This window comes from Trametes versicolor (genome assembly GCF_000271585.1).
Source record: "Trametes versicolor FP-101664 SS1 unplaced genomic scaffold TRAVEscaffold_1, whole genome shotgun sequence".
Classification (NCBI taxonomy): Eukaryota; Fungi; Basidiomycota; class Agaricomycetes; order Polyporales; family Polyporaceae; genus Trametes; species Trametes versicolor.
In genome coordinates this window covers 4,585,750-4,608,674 of record NW_007360321.1, presented here as the reverse complement: position 1 = coordinate 4,608,674, position 22,925 = coordinate 4,585,750, and the positions used below count along the sequence as shown (strand labels likewise).

The following is a 22,925-nucleotide window of genomic DNA, read 5'->3' as shown; positions in this document are numbered from 1 at the left end:
TGGAATATCAAGATCTCCTACGTTACAGCCCTAATTATGGCATCTTTTGGAGGAGACGGCGTGCCCTTCGAGCCCGCTTTGTCGATACTAGAACCCAGATTCGTATGTACAGTGAAATGCCAAATACGGAACTGCATAGCTTGCCACGCGAGCATTGGCTTCTGAGATCTGAGATCTGCAAAGAGTGCGGCCCCGATGCGCGCCCTCCCTCCTCCGTGACTTTGTGTGGTGCCTCGACCTGAGCTTCATCGTTGCTGTACTGGCGATACCTTGCACGTCTATCCTCAAGCTTTACGTCTGAATCATGGGAGTTTCTGCCGAGGACATCGCCGAGGACATTCGTGACGCTCTTCCGGGAACTGAGGAGATTGTCATCCAATACCTCTCCGGCTACTTGCTTGACTTGGACGATGCTGCCGAAGATGAGGACGTTCTTCAGGTCACTCGGGATATCCTTGACTCTGCTATCGGATCTTCCTCAAGTCAGGCGAAGAGAGGCGACCTCGATAGACTGGTGCAGCGCTTGGCCGATCTCTTGGAGGAGCCTTTAACCCGGAGGGACGAGAACAACCGCGCCGGCACGGGCTCAGGCTTGGTTAGATTGGACAAGGTCATGGACCTTAGCAAGACGAACATGAGTAACACGATCGCATTCACGGAGGGTGTGGACTTGGAGAGCATAAACAAGGGAAAGTGAGTGATCGGCCCCCGTGCTTGTCCTGGCTGGTGCGAACTCTCTTCGGCAGAGCTTCTCGTGTCGATGTCAAGAAACTGGAAAAGCAGGAGGCGAAGCTCAAGGTGCGTTAAATGTATCTCAGCTTATACACGACTTGATAAATATTGCATGCAGGCCAAGATCGAGAAGCGGTCGAAACGGACTCTCTACGAAGGGTCCAAAATCTTGGACCAGCACAAGAAGCAGGTGAGTCAAAAGTACGATCTCGTTGTATAGATATTCATTTCTGCGGTGTTGTAGCAAACATACGAGGAGCTGTTTATGAAAATCAATCCGTTGGATGCTGCCGCTGCATCCAAGAACAAGTCAAAAGACGTCCACCTCTCGTCAATCGACGTCAACTTTGGCTCAAATCGTATCCTGTGCGTAACACAATCTATGACATTCTTAATTGATACTGAAATTGTCGCTCCTAGTTCTGGCGCATCGCTTACGCTTGCATACGGTCGCCGCTACGGTATCATTGGTCGGAACGGTGTTGGTAAATCGACGCTCCTCCGACACATCGCCATGCGTGAAGTTCCCATTCCTGCATATATCACCATCCTCTTCGTCGAACAAGAAGTAAGCGCCATCGCTCTCGGGCGCGTTGACAATTATTCTCATGCTCTCCTTAGATCGTCGGTGACGATACACTTGCACTCGATTCCGTGCTGAAGGCCGATGTCTGGCGAGACACCCTATTGCGCGAGGAGGCAATGCTCAACGGCAAACTTTCCGAGCTCGACAAAGAAGGCGACGACAAGCGGTTCGAGGATGCACGAGAGGAGGCGCAAACACGTTTGGCAGAAGTACACGCTCAGCTTGCCGAGATGGAGGCAGAGAGCGGCCCGGCACGAGCTGCTGCCCTGCTCGCTGGTGCGGCATCACGAGAATATATGTAAGCTACCTGAGTGCTGACATGACTGCAGGTCTGGGCTTCAGCGAGGAAGATCAAAAGCGACCGACCAGGTCATTCAGTGGAGGTTGGCGAATGCGACTTGCTCTCGCAAGAGCGCTCTTCGTCAAAGTAAGAAGCAATATGTTATATTCGGGTTCGCACCGCTAACGCGTATACGTAGCCTGCGCTGCTGTTGCTTGATGAGCCTTCTAACCATAGTAAGGCCGAGATATCTCACATCGTGCGGACAGACACTGACACTCTGTATAGTTGATCTTAACGCCCTTGCGTGGCTGGAAGACTACCTCCAAACATGGCCTGGCACCTTGCTTGTCGTGTAAGTGACCTCATCACTGCGGATCTGAAACCCACTGACATACCTCCCCGCAGCTCTCACGACCGAGCGTTCTTGTAAGCTTAAGATCTGCGTTTGATTTGTTCCTCTTTGACCACTCCTCCAGGGATGCTGTTGCGACTGATATCATCCACATGCACTCCGGTCGTCTTGATTACTACAAGGGGTGAGTATGATCTTACTTTGTGCCAAAGCTCTGACGCAAGGCTGACGTATTGTGCCCTAGTAACTTCACGCAGTTCTACTCTACCAAGTCAGAGCGCGACAGGAACCTGCGGAAAGAATACGACACACAGATGGAGTACCGCAGGCATTTGCAGGCATTCATCGACCGATGGCGATACAACGCCAACCGAGCAGCACAGGCCCAATCGAAGATCAAGATCCTCGAAAAGGTTTGTTTATATCGTTGCGCGATAGCTCTTCTGCCTTCGCTTATGTGTGTCGAGCACAGCTTCCCGAGCTGCAACCTCCAGAAGTCGAAGAGACGGAAACGTTCAAGTTCCCGGAGACTGAGAAGATCTCGCCTCCGGTTCTGCAATTGAACGAGGCCTCGTTCGGGTACACGCCGGACAAGATCTTGCTGAAGGACATCAACATCGACGTTGGCCTCGACTCTCGCATTGCCGTCGTCGGCCCCAACGGTGCCGGAAAGTCAACACTGTGCGTACTGTCATTCGAGTTACTTAGGCAGGACTGATTAAAAATTTGTTTGTCTAGTATCAAGCTCTTGACAGGCGAGCTCAAGCCCATGAGTGGACATGTCAGCCAGAATGGACGACTTCGCATGTGCGTATGGTATCTTTTAATCCACGCGCATGAACAATCAACAATTATGATAATTGTAGCGGGTACTTCGCGCAGCACCATGTCGATAACCTGATCCCGCACATGTCACCGGTACAATTCCTCGCATCAAAGTTCCCGGGTAGGACGGAGCAGGAATATCGCGGACATCTGGGCAACTTCCAGATCAGCGGTATGACTGGGTAGGGTTGCAGAGCATGTGCGCCAGGTCAGTACTGACAAGGTTGTTCACAGCCTTCAATCGATCGGCACGTTGTCCGGAGGTCAAAAGTCGCGCGTCGCCTTCGCAGTGCTCTCTTTGCAGCGGCCCCATGTCTTGCTGCTCGACGAGGTCTGTTGCGGTCTTTACGGGCGGTGCTGTGTTATACTGACGAATGATGTAGCCGACTAACCACCTCGATATCGAGGGTTTGGACGCGCTCATGACGGCGTTGAGCTCATGGAATGGTGGTGTCATTCTCATTTCTCACGACGAGCGTTTTATCACGAAGGTTGCGAACGAGGTTGGTCACAGGCTCCTGTACCGGTCCATGATTTGTGCTGATGGTAGCGATAGCTTTGGGTATGCTCGGACGGCACTGTGTCGAAGTTCAAGGGCGATGTACAAGCATACAAGGTGTGCCGTCATTATGTTTCCGGCGTACTGAAAAGTGCTCACGATGTAAACAGAGTCTCATCGTCAGCAACATCAAGGCAAAGCCTTGAGTGGTGTTGCATTGGGTGTAGAGCGCGTTGTACGCTTATGTCTGTTGTACCTCTATGTGATACTCCCCCTGCGGCGAGTTGCTTGCGACAGTATGCTGGTGGCCGTGTGACATTTGCTGATTAAGTGCAACCACGCAAAGGCGTGCTCAAGTAGTGGAGCACACTGAGAGATCGTTGCGTAGATAGACAGGTGCTTCTGCATCCGTTAGGGTTGGTCAAGCACGATGCCCATCCAAGAAGGAGCCATGTATGGTTTTCTAACCCTCCACTATCCAGGGTGATAAATTCGGTGAGTGTATGGCAATTCAGGCGAGAGGTTCTGGCATGCTGATTTACAACTTTATGCTAGACAGTAGCGGTTCGATCCTGACCTTACCGCGGACCCCGTATAATGGCACGTCTTGTAAGCTTTCCGCGCGCACACGGGTAGTACCGCTGCCTGCGGCGACCGTCCGAGATGAGCCCCTTGTCTACAGCACGTGATAACTCAGCAAACAGTGGCACCCCCCTTGACAATGACAATCGGGTTATGCAGGTCGCTCGCCTATAAACGCGCGGCTCAGGCGCCTCTGCTCATCCAACTTTCCTTTAGCCACCACGGTTCGAGTCCGCGAGAGCGGGGTTGCGGGCGCCCCTACCTCCGATACACCGACCTCTACCCGGAAATCCACACACATTCTACTTATCCTCGACTTCTCAGGGCACTCGTCGCACCACCACCTCTTATACCGAGAAACCCCCTTTGTAGGACCATGGAATACCGACCCCTCATTACCTTCCCGACATCCTGCGAGCCTCGCGGGAGCTGCGCATGCCTCGACACAAACATTATCACTCCCAAGTGTGAATACGAAGACCCCGTCTTCCCGTCCCCAATTTACGCCCCGTCTGTGGATATCAAGCCGGACATCTCCTACCACTCGTGCACTGTCGAGGAGCAATTCACTCGGCTCAAGATGTCTCCATTCAGCGACGCCTCGTACGAGGCCGATCCACTGGCTAAAGATCTTCCGGACATGACCCTCCACGAAGGGTTACCTCGCTTCACAGTTAGTTGCGTCTATGCAAGTGTCGCAGCTCTCGACTCATCCCATTCGTCCCCTTCCAGAGCGGCGACCATGTTATTGTACTCATCACGACGCGTGGTCAGACACGCTGGGTACATGGGGAGATTGCGAATCTCGCCTCATTCCGCGAATGGCCAACGGTCTGTATGACGCTCTTCTCACTCGGATGTGGTTTGCTCATCCTACCTTGTAGGAGGAAGGGGGCGTCGCGTACCCCGTCAAGTATCGAGACGGAGCCACCGTTATTAGGCGGTTCGATCCCGACAAGGGGGAGATCTTTCGCGACCCCTTCTCCACGGATCCGGACCTGTAACAGCCTTTGTTGAGGGCACATTTAGTGTAGCATAATCTCCCACTTCCGCCATTGTATGCCATAGCTCTCCTCTTTTTTCTCTATCTGTTACGACGAAGTATCACTTGCGAAGGAGCCCGTCGTGTTGTACGAAATGTAGTTTTTATCATGTATGCCTGCTTTCATGCTCTGCCCTGCCTGTTGTTTATGTGCAATATACTCGCAGATCGCTGAGATGTATCTCACGTTAGACTTCCCTGGTGAAAGACAGGGCCTTCATAACAGATGTAGTAGCAGTAGAATTATTATACAGTTACGAGACCTCCGAAAATTAGAATGAAGCAGCTCAAAATGCAAGGAGAGGTATTCGTAGATTCGTGAGTCCATGGCATCAAAGCAGAGGACTGGGAGAGGCGCTGCGTCGCCGACACGCTGAACTTATTCCTGTATAAACTGTGCCAAGATCATCAGACTTCACGGGCCCCGTGCGAGAGAAGGAGTACATACCTGCTGTGCTTCGCTCTCCGAAATCGCAGACTTGCCTCCGGCCTTGGTAGCCTCGGACTCACTGATGTAGCTGAGAGGCCGCCCGACGCCGCGGACTTTCTCCCAGAAGATCTTGTTCCCTGGCTTCGACTTTAGACAGGTCTCTTTCAGTTCGCGGATGAACCTGGAAGGGTCGTTTGTAAGCAGCTAGCGAGGAGGTAGACTCTGGTAGACTTACGTATTCCAAGCGTCGATCTCGTCCTCCTACACAGGATGAACGTAAGTAGCGTAAGATACAACATTTAGACAGACATGCGCACCTCCAGCGAGACCTTCCGGAGCTCATGCATGCACTCGAGCATCTCGTCAAACCGCTTCGACGCAAATGGTCTAACAACGACCTCTTTCACAATGTACGCCAGGTCCTCCACCGCCTTCGTTACCACGTCACCCCGCTCAATGTTCTTCATAAAGTCAGCCAGAGGATACGTGTAGCCAATGATGCGACCCTTCGGCCTGTTCCTGTCAATGCGCGGGTCCGGAGATAGCGAGCGAGCCGGCGTCGGCAGGGGCGCAGCGGGCTCGGGACGACGCGCCGCAGAGTCGAGGAGCAGCCCCTCGTCGTCCGAGTCGTCTTCTATCTCTGTTGCGCTGTCCGAGTCGTTTCCGGTGGTCTTCTTCTGCTGTGTCCGGGACGGACTGGCTGTCTGTGTCTGTGCGAAGGAGCGCGTCTGGGTGGCGCGTTGCGCCTGGGTCTGGGACGGGCCGGGTTGGCGGTCGAGCAGCAGCATCTCCTCGTCCTCATCGCGCGCGCGGACATGCTCGTCCTTGCGCACCCGCGCGACTTTCTTGGGGGCTTCGTGGGTCTTGCGTGAGCGGGCGTCGCGCGCATGAAAATGGGTATGGGGCTTACCTTCGCGCACGTTGAAGGTGGTCTTGCACTCCTCGATGGCTTCGCGGGCGCGCTTGAGCACACGACGAGGTGGCTCAAAGTACTTAAGTAGCTCCTCGTGAGGTGGCGGGAGAGGGTGCGTGTTGAGGTCCTTCACGATGGCCGCGTGGAACTGTGCCTGTTTCATGCGGTGGATCGCGGGGTTGTATGATAGGGTGGTGTCGAACCATGGCATGCGGTTCCTACAAAGTCGCTAAGTAAGTTCGATGAACCCAAGAGAAGAACGAGTGGACGCACCCGTCCTCGTCTTTCTCGCCGGCGTCCATGAGGTCCATGGCATCGACGAACTTCTCCATGGCATCCATCTGCTCGTTCGTGGGGAGGTAGGGGTGCTCCTTGACGACCTCTCCTTTCTTCGTGATGAGGTTCTCGAGCGAGGCGAACGTGAAGTTGCGGATGTCGTCCGCGAACGGCATCTGCGCAGAATCACATAAGACACATATAACACCAGCGACTCGCGCATCTACTGACCTGGACCCAGAGGAAACAATCGATCTCCTCGAACACCGTTGGCCACAAGACACCCATCTTCGGCTCGCCCTTCTCTGTCTTCACCCAGCGCGTGATGGCCACGACGTGTGTCTCGTTCATAGCGTTCACGATGCTTGATAGCGCGACTTGCTGCATCGGACTCGCGGGGTCTGCCCACACGTAGTACACCTCGCCCATCGCCATCTCGCGCCGGAAGCGCTCTTGCGGGAAGAACCCACAGATGTCCATGCCAGGCCGCACGGGGAACTTGGGGAAACCTTCCTCGGGCGCGGGGGCGAAAGACGCGCCGTACTTGTACCCGCGCACGAGCTCTTCCTTCTCGACCTTCACGAGACGCTTGTCGCGCTCCGCCTGCGTCTCTGCATCGTCTTCTACGTCGCCGTGCGCACTTCCGCCCCCCTTGGAGGAGCCTGGCTTCTCTTCTTCAAGGTAGTACTCGCTACGCATGTGCAGTTGGGCGAAATGGATTTCCTCTTCCGCGTCGTCCTCGTCCATCCGGTCTTTTGCCGCAGCCTTTTCCTCGGCGGTCTGCTTCCGCCGCGCAAACTTCTTGAAGCTCTTGGGACGGGAGAGGGCCGTGCACTTGCTCGTCTTCACCATGAGTTCGAGAGCTTCGTTGGGACGTACGTCAGTGTCGCCGATACGCAGGACGTTGCCCGTCATGGTCGATCGCACTTCTTTCACATCGGGACGGGAGACTTCGGTGAGCACGTAGTCGCAGTTGCCTACCACGCCCGACTCAAGATGCTCAGTAAATTGGCGATAGAATTCCTCGTTGGCGCGCTAAGAGCGAGTGAGAACGGATAATTGTATAGCAAGACGCAATGACAAACCTTCATTTTGCTCTTGTCTTCCTGCTCGTACTCTTCATCATCAAAGTCGACACCGCTACGCACGGTTCAGTGTCATAATATAACATGGATAGTGGGACGCAGACTTACACCACGGTGAGCTGGATGTTCAACGCGTTCATCTTGTTCGCCGTTGCTTCCCAGTCCTCGACCTCAATCGGGTTCTCGCCGTCTGTAAGGATGCATATCTTCCGCGTCCACGTCTTCTTGGTGGCCAACTCCCGGTCCTGGGTCTCGATGGCGACAATGAGAGCGTCAATGGCTGTGGCGGAAGATTAGATGGGCGCAAATCTCGTCGGAAGTCCACGCGTACGGTCTCCTGAAACTGTTGATGGTTCGAGGGCTTGCAATTTAGCGAGTGTGCTCGCGTTCGGATGTGCGATGGGAATGTAGTCCGACACGTGTTCGTAGCCTCCGTTCTCCTCGTTGATGATGTTGTTTGTCTCTGGATAGCACGTCAGCTTGGAAGAGAAGCTTTCTGTAGGGCTCATTCGTGCCTTCGCTGCCAAAGAGGATGACGCCACACTTGTCCGTTTTGCGGCCGTTGAAGATCTGAGGGTAGGTGGTCAGTCTTTGAGAGCTCGAAAGAGACGTAGTAGTTGACCATTTCTTGTATCTTGAGCATGACATATTGGAGAGACCATTCGAGGTTGGTCATCTCTATAGTTTCTGAGTCTTTGCCGTCTGGCCCCGAGACGCTGACCTGTCGCGTCTTGCCCATGGAGGGCGAGATGTCGACGAGGAACATCGTAACCGTGTACTGTTTCGAGGAGGATGAGTACTATATTATGACTGAAAACCCTATACGCACCCCTGCTCGTTCTGTTGGCATGGTGTAGACTGTCGTGAAGGTCGTGGTCGTGGAAAGAGGCGGGGCGCGTGAATTGGGCTGCGCCACCGCCGCCTCGAGCGCGCGACGCGTCAGGACACGTGATGGAATGTTGTGTCGGCGCTTGATTTGCTTTGTCAGCAAGGCGATGCGGGGACAGCGACGAGTTTTGGGCGACTCGGTCTGAGCGAGTCCGTCGTGTCCCACTCGAGCACGAGATCTGCGCGTCGCGCTCCCTCTCTCGCGTCGTCCCCGCCGTCTCCGGAATGGCTGCCCCGAACCTCGCCCCCAATCCACAACAACAGTCATCTCTACCGCAGTTCACCAACACCCCCGCCCAACTCCAGCAACCACCCAGCAACCCGAGGGAGCGCATCCAATTTCTGGTCCAGGTGCGCCTCAGCCACAGTCACTGCATCTACACTCTGTTCACCACATTTCCCCCCTCTCCATCTAGCGAGCGAACGTTCTTCGCAACAACGGATACACGCCGCAGAACAACGAGGAGCTGCAGAAGATATACGGGTGGATCAATAGTATCCAACACCAGCTCAGTGAGTACCTGTTACATGCCCAATCCTTCCCCATCTTCCGTTCCCTTCGGTATCTCTCTGGATCCATCATTCTCGCGCATATTGGCCTATGTGGCGACTTCGTCAAAATGCTCGCCTTCCCTCGTACTGCGTTCGCCGCATCGAAGAACCGCAACCTAGCACTCTGACCTGCATAATCCTTGTGTTCTATCACATCCGGTCATCGATTGGGACGCGACCGACGCCCTACTGCGCTCTTGCTTGCCGTGCCCGCCGGCGTCCCACCAGACTGCTTGCGGGCAAGGCATGCATGCATGTTTGCCATCACCGGGTTACGTCTACGACCTCAGAAAGGACGCGGAATCTTGTAACGAACAACGATTGTCACGAATCCTTTACCCGCGTAATGCGACTTCGTGCCACCTGTGGTTTGCTACAAGTTGCTGCATTCATCTAGAGGTCATGGGGTTTTATAACGAAGAGCAAATTCGCTGACGGGCGGCAGCGTGCTCCTGCTATGCCCACTATTCGCAAACGCAGTGGTGGGCTTTCGCAGTGGTGAACTTTCATGAGCATCGCTGGATCACAGTTGCCTCGTAGTCTTGCTCCCTCCTCCGGTTCAGTATCCGCTTTGCTCAAGGTCACGCTGGCCATGACCGAGGGTTCATATCCCGCATGCTCGCCTGGCCCTCCCGTATACCTCCTTTGAGGTTGTCTGCAGAGCGGGAATACATGTGGGCGAATCCATGGTACGGCTCGCTGTTCAACATGTTACAAATGTGTATGCGGAAGGACTCTTGGTGCGGCTGCTTGCACTTGACGCTATCATCTGGAACAACGAACTCCGCATTTATGTTTGGCTAATTGGCTCGGTATGAGTTTATCATCCGATTGGCCCTTCTACTATGTTCTGGCATGTGACTATTCGTGCTACGACGCTGGAGTCCCCTTCAAGGGCTGTAGGCGTCGTCATCACCTGCGGCCTTCTGGAGGAGAAGCGACAGCGGTGAGGGAACGATGCAGCTGTCTTCGGCTAGGTTGGCATCATGGCGTGTCACGAAAAGTTGTTTCACTTCAGCCTGCTTTCCTCTTTCCTGCGGATGACTCTGGTGGGAGCGTGCGGGATGGTCAATGAAGAACATTGATACATCTATTCCTCGCTGAGAGGAAAGAACAATGGACTCCTCCGTTCATGTTTTTATCGCGTCGGGTGCGGGCGTTGCAGGCTCTTGAGCATGCGTTTCAATTCGTATCTCTGTCCCCCCTCTTCCTCAACTTCATCTAATCTTCAAGCGTTTTCGAGCGTTTGCTGACGTCGTGTCGCAACAGAGCAGGAACAGTCGGCGAAGGAACATCCGCACCAGGGCCTCAATGGTCAGGCCGCCGCCATGACGAACGGTGCTGCCGTGGCGAACGGGAATCCTCTCGCCTCTGGTCCCGCACCCCAACAAGCATACCCTTCCGCCCCCCAAACCCCCGTATCCTTTACGTCCGACCAGATCAACGCTCTCCGCGCGCAAATTCACGCCTTCAAACTTATCTCTCGCGGGTTGCCAGTGCCGGAGTCCATTCAGCAAGCCATCCGTGTCCCGAACCAGGCAGTCCCCGACCTGCAGACCCTTCTCCATGGCGCGGACGTTAACGCCCGGGTGATTGACAGCGCTGTCAAGATCCACAAGAGCGCGAGCGGCACGCCAGTGAATGGGGTGGAGCACGCTATCTCTGTTGGCGCGACCACCGAGATTATCAAGGACGAGGAAATCGAGATCACGACCGACCCCGACAAGCTGCCCAAGGGGCCGTTCATGGAGGACGACGTCAACTCCGGCATCTACCCCTACAACGCGTATCTCCACCCATTTACGCATCTGAAGCGCGACCCGAAGGTTAGCCCGTCGATGTGGGCGACGCGTATGCAGCGCCTCCTCGTCCCGTCGGTGATGCCTATCGGACTTGACCCGCACCAGCTCATCGAAGAGCGGAATCACTACATCGATGCGCGCATCGACCAGCGCATTCGCGAGCTGGAGTCGTTGCCCGCCATGATGGGTGACGGTGGCTTGGAGAACCCGCTGGACGAGGGAGAGAAGGAAGAGCCGCGTTCGCTTGAGCAGCTCATCCACCCCCCAGCAAACACGCATGGCAAGCTGCGCGCGCTCATCGAGCTGAAGTCACTCCGGGTGCTCGACAAGCAGCGCCAACTCCGCGCATCGGTGACTGAGCGGCTCATGCACGGGTCGCTGCTCCCGCTGAACCGAACAGACTTCCGACGAGTGAGGAAGCCGGCCGTACGTGACGCACGCATCACGGAGCAGATGGAGCGCAAGCAGCGTGTTGAGCGGGAGCGCCGGGCGAAGCAGAAGCACGTCGAGCAGCTCGGCATCATCTGCGCGCACGGTAAGGAGGTCATCGCGGCCAACCGCGACGTACAAGCGCGGATTCTTCGTCTTAGCAAGGCCGTGCTATCGTTCCACTCGCATACGGAGAAGGAGGAGCAGAAGCGGATCGAGCGTCTGGCAAAGGAGCGTCTCAAGGCGCTCAAGAACGACGACGAAGAGGCGTACATGAAGCTCATCGACACGGCGAAGGACACGCGTATCACGCACCTGCTCAAGCAGACAGACTCCTACCTGGACTCGCTTGCGCAGGCGGTCGTCGAGCAGCAGCGCGCCGACGGCTTCGATCACGTGGAGGCGTTCGAAACCGAGGAAGGCCCCGTCAGCGAGGAGACCTTTGGTGCCAAGTCGTTCGGCCAGGAGGAAGACAAGAGCAAGCTCGACTACTACGCCGTCGCGCACAGGATAAAGGAGAAGATTACGCATCAGCCGAGCCTGCTCGTCGGCGGAACGCTGAAGGACTACCAGATCAAGGGTCTGCAATGGATGGTCAGCTTGTACAACAACAAGCTGAACGGTATCCTCGCCGATGAGATGGTACGTCTGTAGCTGCATTGCGCTGTCAGTTTGCTCACGCTGTGTTGCAGGGTCTCGGAAAGACTATCCAGACAATCTCGCTGATCACCTTCTTGATCGAGTCGAAGAGACAGCGCGGCCCGTACCTGGTCATAGTGCCTCTCTCGACGATGACGAACTGGTCCGGCGAGTTCGCCAAGTGGGCTCCGAACGTCTCGATGATCGCGTACAAGGGCAACCCGACGCAGCGGAAGACGCTTCAGACCGATCTGCGCACGACGAACTTCCAGGTCGTCCTGACCACGTACGAGTACATCATCAAGGACCGCAACCACCTGAGCAGGCTGAAGTGGCTTTACATCATCATTGGTGCGTGCGAGCGTTTCAGCGCATAGACAGCCTAGCTGACGGCGTCTACAGATGAGGGTCACCGCATGAAGAACACGCAGAGTAAACTCGTGCAGACCCTCACGCAGTACTACCACTCGCGCTTCCGTCTCATTTTGACAGGAACGCCGCTCCAGAACAACCTCCCTGAGCTGTGGGCGCTGCTTAATTTCGCACTGCCGAAGGTGTTCAACTCGGTGAAATCGTTCGATGAATGGTTCAACACGCCATTCGCGAACTCGGGCACTGGCGACAAGATCGAGCTGAACGAAGAAGAGGCCCTCCTCATCATTCGTCGTCTCCACAAGGTGCTGCGTCCCTTCTTGCTCCGTCGTCTCAAGCGCGATGTCGAGTCGGAGCTGCCGGACAAGGTCGAGAAGGTGATCAAGGTCCGCATGAGTGCGCTGCAGGCGCAGCTCTACAAGCAGATGAAGAAGTACAAGATGATCGCGGATGGAAAGGACACGAAGGGGTGAGTGAACCTACTGCTGTTCGTCTGACACACGTGTGCTGACATAACCAACACCTATCAGCAAAAACGGCGGTGTGAAGGGTCTCAGCAACGAGCTCATGCAGCTCCGGAAGATCTGCCAGCACCCCTTCTTATTCGAGAGCGTTGAGGACAGGGTCAACCCGAGCTCGGTGATTGATGACAAGCTCATCCGTAGCTCTGGCAAGATCGAGCTGCTCCATCGTATTCTCCCCAAGTTCTTCGCTACTGGTCACAGAGTCGGTCGATTTCTTTGCTGAATTGCGCATTTCGCTGACGGACATGTTCACGTAGGTCTTGATCTTCTTCCAGATGACGAAAGTCATGGACATCATGGAGGACTTCCTGAAGATGATGGGCTGGAAGTACCTCCGTCTCGATGGTGGTACGAAGACTGAAGACCGTGCGGGACACGTTGCGCTCTTCAACGCCCCGAACTCGGAGTACAAGGTCTTCATCCTCTCCACGAGGGCTGGTGGTCTTGGTCTCAACTTGCAGACCGCCGATACTGTCGTCATGTGAGTCGCTTTACGCCTTGACGTCGTTGCATCTGCTGATTGAATACACCATACAGCTTCGACAGTGATTGGAACCCCCACGCCGATCTGCAGGCGCAGGATCGTGCGCATCGTATCGGTCAGACGAAGGTTGTCCGTATTCTGCGCTTCATCACGGAAAAGAGTGTAGAGGAGGCGATGTTCGCCCGTGCTCGGTACAAGCTCGACATCGACGACAAGGTCATTCAGGCTGGTCGTTTCGACAACAAGTCGACGCAAGAGGAGCAGGAGGAGTTCTTGGTACGCCTTACGCAGGTGTCATGTCGTCGCAGCCATTGATCCCTCCTTCTAGCGTTCCATTCTTGAGGCTGATCAGGAGGAAGAGAACGAGGAGGCCGGCGACATGAACGACGACGAGATCAACGAGCTGATCGCCCGTTCGGATGAGGAGACCAAGCTGTTCCAGGAGATGGACATGCAACGCGAGCGCGAGGCAGCCGAGAACTGGCGCAGGCTCGGGAACCGCGGCAAGCCCCCAATGCCTCTCATGCAGCTTGAGGAGCTTCCGGAGTGCTACCGCGCGGACGAGCCGTTCACTGACGTCAATGAGATCGACGAGCTGGAGGGCCGCGGGCACCGCCGTCGTACCACCGTCAACTACAACGACGGCCTCAGCGATGACCAGTGGGCATTGGTATGTTCTCTCGCTGCGACTCACACGTATGGTTTGCTGATCATTTTCAAAGGCGCTGGAAGAAGGCGAGGACATTCAGGAGCTCTCTGAGCGCGCGCGGGATAAGAAGGAGCGCCGAGCGACCAGCAAGCTGGTCAGGCAAGCCGAGTCGATCGGCTCCCCTGCGCCTGAGTTCGAGACTCCTCGTCCCCGTAAGAGCAGCAAGAAGGGCAAGGCTAAGGCCGAGCTCGACGTTCCTGCGAGCAGCAGCAAACGCAAACGCGGAGGTGGCAAGTCGACCTCCATGACACCCTCTATCATCGAGGATGACGACGACGACCGTGACGCGGTATGTGGCCTTTGCTGTCTCACACTATCCGTTTCCTAACTCTGCCTCTAGAAACGTCGCAAGAAGGGGATTGAGCTCCCGACTGGTATCAAGGAGCAGATGAAGAAGTCCTTGAACGACATCCACAAGGCCGTCCAGAACCTGGAGGATGAGCACGGCCGCAAGCGAAGTGATCTCTTCCGCGAGCTCCCTGATAGGAGGGTGAGCCATACTTCTGTTCTGTTCATCTTTGCATAACGCTCATCGCGCCTGTCCAGGAGTATCCCGACTACTACCAGCTTATCAAGCAGCCCATCGCCCTGTCGACGATCCGCAAGCGCATCAGCTCGCACTACTACAAGAACGTCCTCGACTTTCGGGAAGACATGCGCCTCATGTTCAAGAACGCGCGGACGTACAACCAGGAGGGCTCCTGGGTGTATATCGACGCCGACGAGATGGAGAAGGTCTTCGACGCCGCGTTCGCGAAGCTGATCACCGGCAGCGGCCTCCCCGGGGCGCCCTCCGGCACCGCTGGCGGGTCCTCTGGGGGATACGACTCGGCGCTGACGCCGATGGACGAGGACGACCGGCCGGCGCCGCGGGCGAAGAGCGCGCGCAAGCAGGTCATCAGCGACGACGAGTACATGACGCAGAGCGACGAGGAGTGATTGGGCCGTCGTGCATGTTTTGCTTTCCGGACACCTCGCTAGTACTGTTCTTGGTCCGTTTCTGTAGTATTATCGTTGTAGTTATTACTTGTAATGTCAGCCCCGCCTATGGATAGCAGATTCGTGAATGTCGACGTCCCTCCTGAGCGAGCACACAAGAGCAACACGACACATGCCGGTAATAACCTCGTGATGCTATGTATGTATCAAGCTTCAAAAATACTGGGCAGTCCGAGTAATCGTTCGCATAATTACACCGCACACACCTGCATGGAAATTAGTCTCGTCACCAGCCGCTAGAGGGGGTCCTTCCAAAACGGGACGGGACAGAAAGCATGGAGAGGACCCCCTCTAACGTCTGGTGACTTTCGTATAGACGGGTGGGGGTCTCTCCCTTGAGTCACATCGGTCACGGCAGCCCCACTTGGACGTGCCCGCGAGCAGGCGCGACCGTGCAGCGCGAGTGGTCCCGTAGGCAATTCTGACCGCGCGCGGGTCGTACTCGCCGCTTTTCGAAGCTCGTATGTCGCGAACTTGCTTATAGTTCGACTGCGAGGAAATCGCGAGGGTCCAACAGTCAAAACAATGCCGCGTTCTGCCAGAGCGGGCATCGGGCGTCCGTACTCCGCGCGAGACCGACTGTATGCGCATGTTCGTGAAGGTGGAAGTGGTGATAATCGGGACAGAGTCTCCCAGGTGAGGCGGGTACGCGCGCAGTAGAACATGACATACAGCGGCCGACTATGTGGTAAAGGGAGCTTATAGTCGCGGTCGCGGCGCGGATGGACTGCCCGATCGAGGACGCGTCGGGGCGGCTGGGTGAGCTCGACGCGTCGACAGGCTTCCATGTCGCGCGGGCGTGACAGAGACCCCTACCCCTCTATACGAATTTCACCAGACGTTACACTGTGGGAAGGATCCACATTTTTTAGAGGTGTTGGGCACAACTACGACGGAACGACCGAAAGAGGTGTTCCGAACATTTTTGGGCGGTGTCGAGAATAATTGTGCAGAACACCTCATGTGTGCATGTTTAGGTGTTTTGCACACTTGCTCCCAACGTGTACAACACCGGGTACCACATTTTTTGCAGGTGTTTTGGACTCTGTTGGGCGAGGTGTTCTCAACGGCTGTCCAAGCCGTTCCCAACCGTCCAAATCATTGTACACTACAGTGCATTTAAATGTTTAAAACACTCACGGCAAGTGTCCTGCACACCGAGTGATCACACCCGGATATATTTGCGAATAAAATTTATTATGCTACATATACATACGGGCCCTCGCAAGCTGTCGAGCAATGCAAGCACATGCATGCATATTAGCGAGCAAGACGGACTGGCACGAGCGCGATCGTGAGCACCGCGACCGCGCGCGACACGACCGCGATAGAACGCGAGTAAGCGGGGCCAACGTGGCTTGCACGCGCGACGAGAGCACAACTGAACACGACCTACTTTACATGGCTCGCTCCGCCGCTTGTCCTAGACTCCCTCCGAGTCGTCGCAGTCCCTGGTCATTGGGACTGCACTGCAAAGGTCCCGGTCGTGATGACAGGGCGCGCCTGGCTGAGGAAGTCCTGTCATTGAAGGGCAGGCATTGGCGATCACGGCCCAGCACCGCGTCATGTGGGCGTGTACCGCAAGGTCGTCCTTGTTCGCAAGCTCGTTGTCGAATGTGCTCACACCGAGGCTGTTCGCGGGCATCGTCGAAATGTTGTAGAGCTCGATCAGGCACGCAGGGGAGATCGTCGTCGCGCACTGCACGTCGACGGCGGTGCACTTCGAGGTGGTGCACTTTGTCGACTTGGGAATACAGTTCACAACCTGTAAGGCGAGAGCACGCGACGGCGGCGGGATGAACCTACATATACACAGCACGGTTAAACATATGCTTCCATGCACGGGATGAGAACGAACTTACTGGGTCGTCGGGTACACGAAGGTGACGTGTTCGCTGAGGTCCGCGGACAGCGGGTACGCCATGGTGTGGGCCGTGTTCGTGTTCGTCTTGTCCAGACGCTATCGCCGTACGGGATCCAGCCGGGCCGAAAACACTTGAGCTACGCAGTCGACGCATCAGGTAAACACCAAGACGAGGACGAGTGAGCAGATCTTCAGCGGTGCGAAGTGGGACGAAAGCAGGTCGAGTTGCAGGGGCACGAGCACAGGAGAAGACGGTAGGTGTGCGAGAGAAGCGAAGCGTTATATGCATAGCGAAGAAGGCAGAGCGCAAGTGGGAAGACCGAAGGAGGATGAGCCAGGCAGAGCGCGAGGAGTGTTGACAAACCTACAGCTTTGAGAGGTGACAGTAGCATAGCGGCCGCCAAGAAGAGGACCTTCATATGGCGTGGCAACGAGAGAGGCCCAGAGGCTGAGATAACGCGGTCAGTAGAGCGAGAACGAATAAGAAAGACGAAGTTTCACCTAAGAGAGACTTCAAGAGCAGAGCACCAGTGTGTATGCTACCTGAAACAGGTTACCATCCGACAAGGATATGGTGAAGGTGCAGAAATACACACCAGAATTTTTGGGAGGTCTTGATACCAGAAAAATACAGATTATCAACATGGGGGGGAGGAGAGAAGGTGTACGAGAAGCGTGCTGTATGTAGAAAGAGCGACGAGCTCACACGAGTAAGAGGTCCATGTTGAGGGTCACAGACTGAAGACGGAAACCGAGCGCGGGAAGAATAGCGAAGAAAGCAAAGCACAACGGTAGAGCATGCTGATCAAGAAGAGAACGATGGAGTGTCGAGAACAGCTGAAAAGCACAGTGCGCAGAGGGATCATGGTGGTTCGAGGTCAAGATGCAAGACGACAAGGAGGGAGGCTCTTGAGGCGGTAGTGACGTCATCGCAACTAGCTTCCTAATTGGGATAATAGACGCCCATTTTGTGTCCCTCTGCAACTTGCGCGTACATCTCCTCAAGGCCTCACCCTTCGTTCGCCTGTCACTCCCTGTTTCCTTAGCCTCCTATTTATCTCCCATATTCGGTCTTTCTAGGTAACAACATGCGAACCAATGAAGATTATCGGTAGTGTCAACGCGACGCTCTCCGGACGTATCGGTACAGCACTAGTTGAGGCTGAGGGCATCGTCGATGTCCTCATGCGCCTCGATAACGTCGAGAATGAGTCGTACGTCACCCACCCGCCTGTGCAGCAAGCTACTATCTGACGAGCTCCGAGTCAGCAAGGACTCCCGCGCACACATCCTCGTCGCACCCCCCGGTGCAGACCCGAAGCACTACGTGCAGAAGCCTGCGGGGGATAACGGGTGCTGTGGTCGCGGACGGCGCAGTGGCAGCAAGATGGACGTCGACCGATGAACAACTCTCGCGTTCTGTCAGTCTCGATCTGCCTCTCGCGTGCACGCATGCCCTGATCGCACCCCCTAGCCTGAGCCCGCACAAGAGACACCCGCACGCACATAGCGGCCCCATTCTCCTCCCTCTCTCGGGCTCACGTCGAAACTTTACCTACTCACAAACAACTTCCCACTCCGCCGCGCCGTGGACATGCTCGTGTAGCGGGACACGGAACGCAGTCGCAAGATCGCTGTCACTGTCACAACCCCTTCCCGCATGTCCTGCACTCTCGTGCGTGCGAACAAGATTGCTCAACTAAGTGCGCCTCACATCGACAACACGCGTCTTGCATGCTGCTGACTCTGCGACGGGGGCGCGTGCCGCACGGTGACTCCATAACGACCTCGACGACTTGGACAGCGGCATCTCCGTGGTATGCCCTGCAATGGCCCTGTGAGCGGGGCAGGGTGCGCTCTGGGACGCGCTTTCCATTGGCCATAAGTCTGGTTTGGGTCGGAAAGGCTCGCGTCGTCGCGCAGCGGGCGCCGAGTCGCGGTCGGGCCCCTCCATCCCATCGTGGAGGCGGTTGTGCTGGAGACCAGGCGCGCGTGGGGAGAACAGTGACGACCGTGAGTCTGCGCTGTCGTACATGCCAGTGACTTCTGCACCGGGGCTCACCATTGTGCAGGCCAGGAAGGATGAACCTCGCGTTGATCCCGCACCGCTACCGACATGTAAGTCAAACAAGTCGCTCTTACATGCATGACAGCAGCCTGAGTGCCAGGCGCGCGGGCGCGCGTAGGCGAGGGAGACGAAGCTCGAGGCCTGAGGAGTGAGCTAGACAGGTGGCGCGTGTGCACAATAGAGGGCGACGAGATACGGGCCTGGAGCGACCACCGTATTCGCGAGTACGGTGGTTTGATAAAGGTAATGTAAGTAGCTGTTTGGAACACCTTTTGTGCCGGAGCTGTGGAGAACACTGTTAAAAAATGTATATATTATAGGTGTGCGGAACAGCTGCTCAAACAGACGGTGAATAGAGGTGTTCCAAACACCGACTTATAATATACAATTATTAGAGGTGTGCACCTTTTAGGTGTTCGGAACACCTATTCTGGAGGCGAAGGTGTTCTGAACACCTCATACAGGCGTCGATCCTTCCCACAGTGGTTATAGGTCGCTCTCTCCTCTCGTTTTTCGCTCTCCGCTGTCCCAAAAAGGAGCGAAACCCTATGACGTCTGGTTACGAGACTACATGGAAATATAACGGCTTCAAATTGCCAGGTGTCTGAGAGGCTGAGAGCAAAAGAAGTGCTGCCCCAGTGAGGCTCGAACTCACGACCTTCCGATGTGCTTGAGGTAACAGTCGGACGCTGTAACCAACTCAGCCATGGGGCATGACAGCACAGCTTTCATGGTGCATCAGGTAGCATCCTATTTCTTTCACATGGTCGATTCGATGCTTCAAACTTCCCAAATGCGATTCACACTGCTTGGAGGACACCTTCACCGGCGTGCATCCACAAGACCATCACCCAGAGGGGCAAGACAGGGAAATACCGTATCTACGGTCGAGTACTGAAAGGTACGTGTGCATACATCAACTTTGTCACCGCTCGCAGACCCAATTTTGACCCGAAACCGCAAGTCAAGGAGTCTCTCATGCGAGCAGCGGTCCTGTGCGGTGTCACTCTTAGTAACGAGCAGCGAAAGCAGCCCTTTGTCTTCCGTCAAACCCCTCTGCGCCTGTTCTGTGCCTTCTTGGCAACACAAGGTGGTGTACCGAATGTCATCCGCCAATATTATGATCCAGGCCGCTGTTTTACCAACACCCCCTTCTCTCGTGACATGATACAAATGTGGTGCGTGTCGAAACACCGTCATCTTATGTGGAGTCCCTGACGCAGCTCCTAGGCTTGATACGCTCCAGTAGTGCCCCAGTAGAACGATCACTGGTAGGGCGGCTGCCGAGTCAGGCAGCGTCAACTGACTGGGCAGCGCGTGCTCCCCAGCCATTCCCCTGCATAGTCTTAATGGATAAGTTCTGTCTATCAAAGTGTACATGGTCTAACGGCCGAGACTAGAGCTTTTCTGCGACCGAGAACTCCGAGTTCGCCTCTGAATCTATCAACTATGCTACAGCAGCCGGATCTGTCACGGCGGCTATACGTGAACACCTCCGGGCCTTGGTGCAATGCAGTCGTACGCGCTTCTAGGCTTGTTTTATCACTGTGTTCTCCGAATAACAACTTCCACCAAGCCCCCTTGACAGCATACTGACATGCCCCACCATATGGACACACCCGCTGACGCCGACAGCTCTGTCGTACAAGCTTCCGCGTACAGTATAGGTTTTCGACCGTACACATGCGGAGCTCCCGCGCTCCTACATGTCGCCGGTGTGGCCACTAGAACTCTACCACCAATCGTATAAAGGCGGTCCGCAGCTAAGTGGAAGAACATCACAACCCCCGACACATCTAGCCTACGCACTGAGCACTCGCATAATATGAAGCTGACCTTCATTTCCATCCTGCTCGTCCTCGTCCTCTCTACTGCTGTAGACACTTCGGCGCGCGGCTTACCCAATCCGTTCCGTGGTGAGTTCATTGGCTCGTAGACCGCCACCATCACTGCATAGAAGCTGATGATTAAATCGTAGCCCGACAAGACTTCGATGCGCTTTCCGTGCGTAACCCGGACGGCGCGGTCCATGTTCTTGATCCGCGTGCGGCCGCACCTCCTACGGTTACAACGACACTCCTGAGGACCGTGACCGCCGTCGTTACCGCCACCGCTACGGCCACAGTCACCTCGGTCAATACCGCGACAACTACAGCTACTGCCACCGCTACGGCTACAGTCACCGCGCTCCGTACTGTAACGGCTACTGCCACCACTATCGCGACGACTACCGAAACCCAGAGCGCGACGGTGACCGCAGTGTCGATTTCGACCGAGACGGCGACTGCTTTCGTGACGGAGACCAACACCGAAACGGAGACTGCGACTACGACAGAGACCGCAACTGAAGTCACTACAAGCCCCGTAACGCTCATCCAGAGTGTCACCGAGACAGCGACCGAAACCGACACTGAGACGGACACGCTGGTCACAATGGTCCCCACGACCGTCGTTCAAAGCTTCACCGAGACCGCGACCGCCACGGAGACCGACGTTACCATCATCCCTACCACGCTTGTCCAGTTCGTAACGAACACTGCGACTGAGACTCAGACGGTAACCGCGACCGTGTCTGCCGCCGTTCCGAGTCCCACCGCCGTCAACGTTTGTTCAGAGACATGTGAGTAGTCCATCCCGATTCCTCTGACCTTGTACTCAAACAAACCACTCAGGTGCGACATCGTGCGTTCAGGCTGGGGGCTTCCGTCCCCTGACCACGGACTGCTCGAGCCTCATCGGCACGCTCAACGCCGGCCTGACTAACGGTACGAACTCCGTGATCAGCGTCGATCCGGGACATTCATGGAGTGCGACCCACGGGTCCTGCCGCTTCGCCTTCGTCAACTCCGGGACTACGACGCTCGAGACCTGCCTCGTTTCGATTGTACGTGCCCTTGACATCCCCACGTTACAAACCGGCTTGACAATTCCTTCATTTTGCAGCTGCGGTCTGCATCGGCTTCGGTGAATACGTGCTTCGGTTCGCTGCAGAATCTCTTGGCCACCGAAGCTCTGTGCCTCGCCAACAGTGGCTCCTTTGAAGTCAGGTGCGGGGGATCGCCCATTTTTTTTTCCGCTTCGGAAGGCTGAAGTTTCTCCAGCGTCACACACTCCTAATCCGAGCCTTCTTTTTCTTTCTCCGAAGGTCTAGGCCGTGCTCTAACGGTCAGCCAAGCTCCTTTCCGCGGCTTATGTTCTCAGCGGGCCCTTCTGTATACACTCTTGCGATTGCGTACATGGAATGCCAGCACGCTCACTGCTTTCAATTTTTGGATCGTGTCAGTGACTCAGGTTGAACATGCAGCTGGTGTCTCGTCAATCGCCCGAGAACGTAAAATAATGGCATGCTCAGAGCGAGTTCAGGTCTTTGAGAGATCCTGGCGACCCTTGCGATGGAGTCTTAGTCCTGAGCACAGCTTACAGCCGCTACTCTAAGTGTACGTTAGATTTATATCATGCGGCGCACGGTATGCTGACCGACTACCGCCCGCAGAAAATCGCCGGTCCTTCTCGGCAGCATTTCGCATAGTACCGGTACCTGGGTCAAAAGACCATGGCGTACTCTATCAGCTGCATCGCCTCTCCAGTCGGCACCCCCGGCTTCGCCAGCGCACAGGCACGCTCAATAGCGCGGCGGCAGATTTCGCTCCCGCGAAGGAGCGTTGTTCGACAGGTTCACCTCTTATTAGGATTCGGACTTACCGGACTCATTTCATTCCTTTGAGCCTAAACGTCGCCTGCTTGCCAACAAGGGACGAGCGGCACCCGCGCAGGTCCGTCAGAGCCACTGCTCTTACTCCGCCCGTCCAATACAGCAGCCGCGCTTCTCACGGAGGAAAATACAGAAGGCTCTTCCGGCGCTATTTGCGCGCAGGTGCGTCCAGGCGCGACCCCTTCACATGTGCTCTGGCTAATGCGGTGAGCGGATTCCAATACTCCAACGTGTACCATGGTGGATGCGCCTGACCCGCTGTCATACAAGCATTCGTA

The 22,925-nt window shown here is 55.7% G+C and overlaps 7 protein-coding genes and 1 non-coding gene across 8 annotated transcripts; 5 read left to right on the top strand and 3 right to left on the bottom strand.

Moving 5' to 3' along the window:
• The first annotated feature begins 231 nt into the window (after window positions 1-231).
• Window positions 232-3,572, top strand: TRAVEDRAFT_160120 (P-loop containing nucleoside triphosphate hydrolase protein). The gene is made up of 19 exons (XM_008035159.1): window positions 232-693; window positions 747-798; window positions 851-922; window positions 977-1,098; window positions 1,153-1,300; window positions 1,354-1,594; window positions 1,648-1,745; window positions 1,798-1,834; window positions 1,887-1,953; window positions 2,007-2,027; window positions 2,078-2,137; window positions 2,198-2,366; window positions 2,426-2,634; window positions 2,692-2,760; window positions 2,820-2,960; window positions 3,013-3,109; window positions 3,162-3,281; window positions 3,335-3,394; window positions 3,448-3,572. The coding sequence occupies exons 1-19, from the start codon at window positions 305-307 to the stop codon at window positions 3,481-3,483; spliced, it is 2,208 nt and encodes a 735-aa protein (XP_008033350.1). The 5' UTR covers window positions 232-304; the 3' UTR covers window positions 3,484-3,572.
• Window positions 3,573-4,235: 663 nt separating this feature from the next.
• TRAVEDRAFT_42619 (uncharacterized protein) lies at window positions 4,236-4,863 on the top strand (the record flags this gene model as incomplete). Its single annotated transcript, XM_008034089.1, has 3 exons — window positions 4,236-4,532; window positions 4,592-4,690; window positions 4,744-4,863. The coding sequence occupies 3 exons, from the start codon at window positions 4,236-4,238 to the stop codon at window positions 4,861-4,863; spliced, it is 516 nt and encodes a 171-aa protein (XP_008032280.1).
• A 252-nt stretch (window positions 4,864-5,115) lies between these two features.
• Window positions 5,116-7,816, bottom strand: TRAVEDRAFT_140656 (SPOC domain-like protein). The gene is made up of 9 exons (XM_008035158.1): window positions 7,714-7,816; window positions 7,606-7,660; window positions 6,752-7,555; window positions 6,518-6,696; window positions 6,242-6,462; window positions 5,649-6,184; window positions 5,567-5,592; window positions 5,350-5,512; window positions 5,116-5,295 (listed from the first exon to the last, which is right to left on the bottom strand). Exons 1-9 carry the CDS (start codon window positions 7,743-7,745, stop codon window positions 5,281-5,283), a joined length of 2,031 nt encoding a protein of 676 aa, XP_008033349.1. The 5' UTR covers window positions 7,746-7,816; the 3' UTR covers window positions 5,116-5,280.
• Window positions 7,817-8,718: 902 nt separating this feature from the next.
• On the top strand, window positions 8,719-15,060 carry TRAVEDRAFT_68776 (uncharacterized protein; the record flags this gene model as incomplete). The annotated part of the gene is made up of 12 exons (XM_008035157.1): window positions 8,719-8,844; window positions 8,910-9,006; window positions 10,315-11,918; window positions 11,969-12,266; window positions 12,318-12,756; window positions 12,818-13,013; window positions 13,069-13,292; window positions 13,349-13,571; window positions 13,624-13,965; window positions 14,018-14,293; window positions 14,345-14,494; window positions 14,551-15,060. The coding sequence occupies 12 exons, from the start codon at window positions 8,719-8,721 to the stop codon at window positions 14,941-14,943; spliced, it is 4,368 nt and encodes a 1,455-aa protein (XP_008033348.1). The 3' UTR covers window positions 14,944-15,060.
• Window positions 15,061-16,458: 1,398 nt separating this feature from the next.
• On the bottom strand, window positions 16,459-16,927 carry TRAVEDRAFT_42616 (uncharacterized protein; the record flags this gene model as incomplete). The annotated part of the gene is made up of 3 exons (XM_008034088.1): window positions 16,459-16,521; window positions 16,583-16,805; window positions 16,866-16,927. The coding sequence occupies 3 exons, from the start codon at window positions 16,925-16,927 to the stop codon at window positions 16,459-16,461; spliced, it is 348 nt and encodes a 115-aa protein (XP_008032279.1).
• Window positions 16,928-17,965: 1,038 nt separating this feature from the next.
• TRAVEDRAFT_42615 (uncharacterized protein) lies at window positions 17,966-18,272 on the top strand (the record flags this gene model as incomplete). The annotated part of the gene is made up of 2 exons (XM_008034087.1): window positions 17,966-18,081; window positions 18,137-18,272. The coding sequence occupies 2 exons, from the start codon at window positions 17,966-17,968 to the stop codon at window positions 18,270-18,272; spliced, it is 252 nt and encodes an 83-aa protein (XP_008032278.1).
• A 1,293-nt stretch (window positions 18,273-19,565) lies between these two features.
• Window positions 19,566-19,649, bottom strand: TRAVEDRAFT_t6. The gene has a single exon. It is a non-coding gene; the product is annotated as a tRNA-Asn (tRNA).
• Window positions 19,650-20,760: 1,111 nt separating this feature from the next.
• TRAVEDRAFT_42614 (uncharacterized protein) lies at window positions 20,761-22,052 on the top strand (the record flags this gene model as incomplete). The annotated part of the gene is made up of 5 exons (XM_008034086.1): window positions 20,761-20,851; window positions 20,914-21,555; window positions 21,608-21,819; window positions 21,879-21,982; window positions 22,037-22,052. The coding sequence occupies 5 exons, from the start codon at window positions 20,761-20,763 to the stop codon at window positions 22,050-22,052; spliced, it is 1,065 nt and encodes a 354-aa protein (XP_008032277.1).
• Window positions 22,053-22,925: the final 873 nt, after the last annotated feature.

Bases quoted from the DNA above. Each gene is read 5' to 3' on its own strand.
- TRAVEDRAFT_160120 (XM_008035159.1), top strand. From the start codon at position 305: ATGGGAGTTTCTGCCGAGGACATCGCCGAGGACATTCGTGACGCTCTT. The intron at 2,761-2,819 runs GTGCGTATGGTA...TGATAATTGTAG, and splicing joins CAGAATGGACGACTTCGCAT to CGGGTACTTCGCGCAGCACC. The intron at 3,110-3,161 runs GTCTGTTGCGGT...CGAATGATGTAG, and splicing joins ATGTCTTGCTGCTCGACGAG to CCGACTAACCACCTCGATAT.
- TRAVEDRAFT_140656 (XM_008035158.1), bottom strand. From the start codon at position 7,745: ATGAACGCGTTGAACATCCAGCTCACCGTGGT. The intron at 5,593-5,648 runs GTGCGCATGTCT...CATCCTGTGTAG, and splicing joins TCCGGAAGGTCTCGCTGGAG to GAGGACGAGATCGACGCTTG. The intron at 5,513-5,566 runs GTAAGTCTACCA...CGACCCTTCCAG, and splicing joins GAGATCGACGCTTGGAATAC to GTTCATCCGCGAACTGAAAG.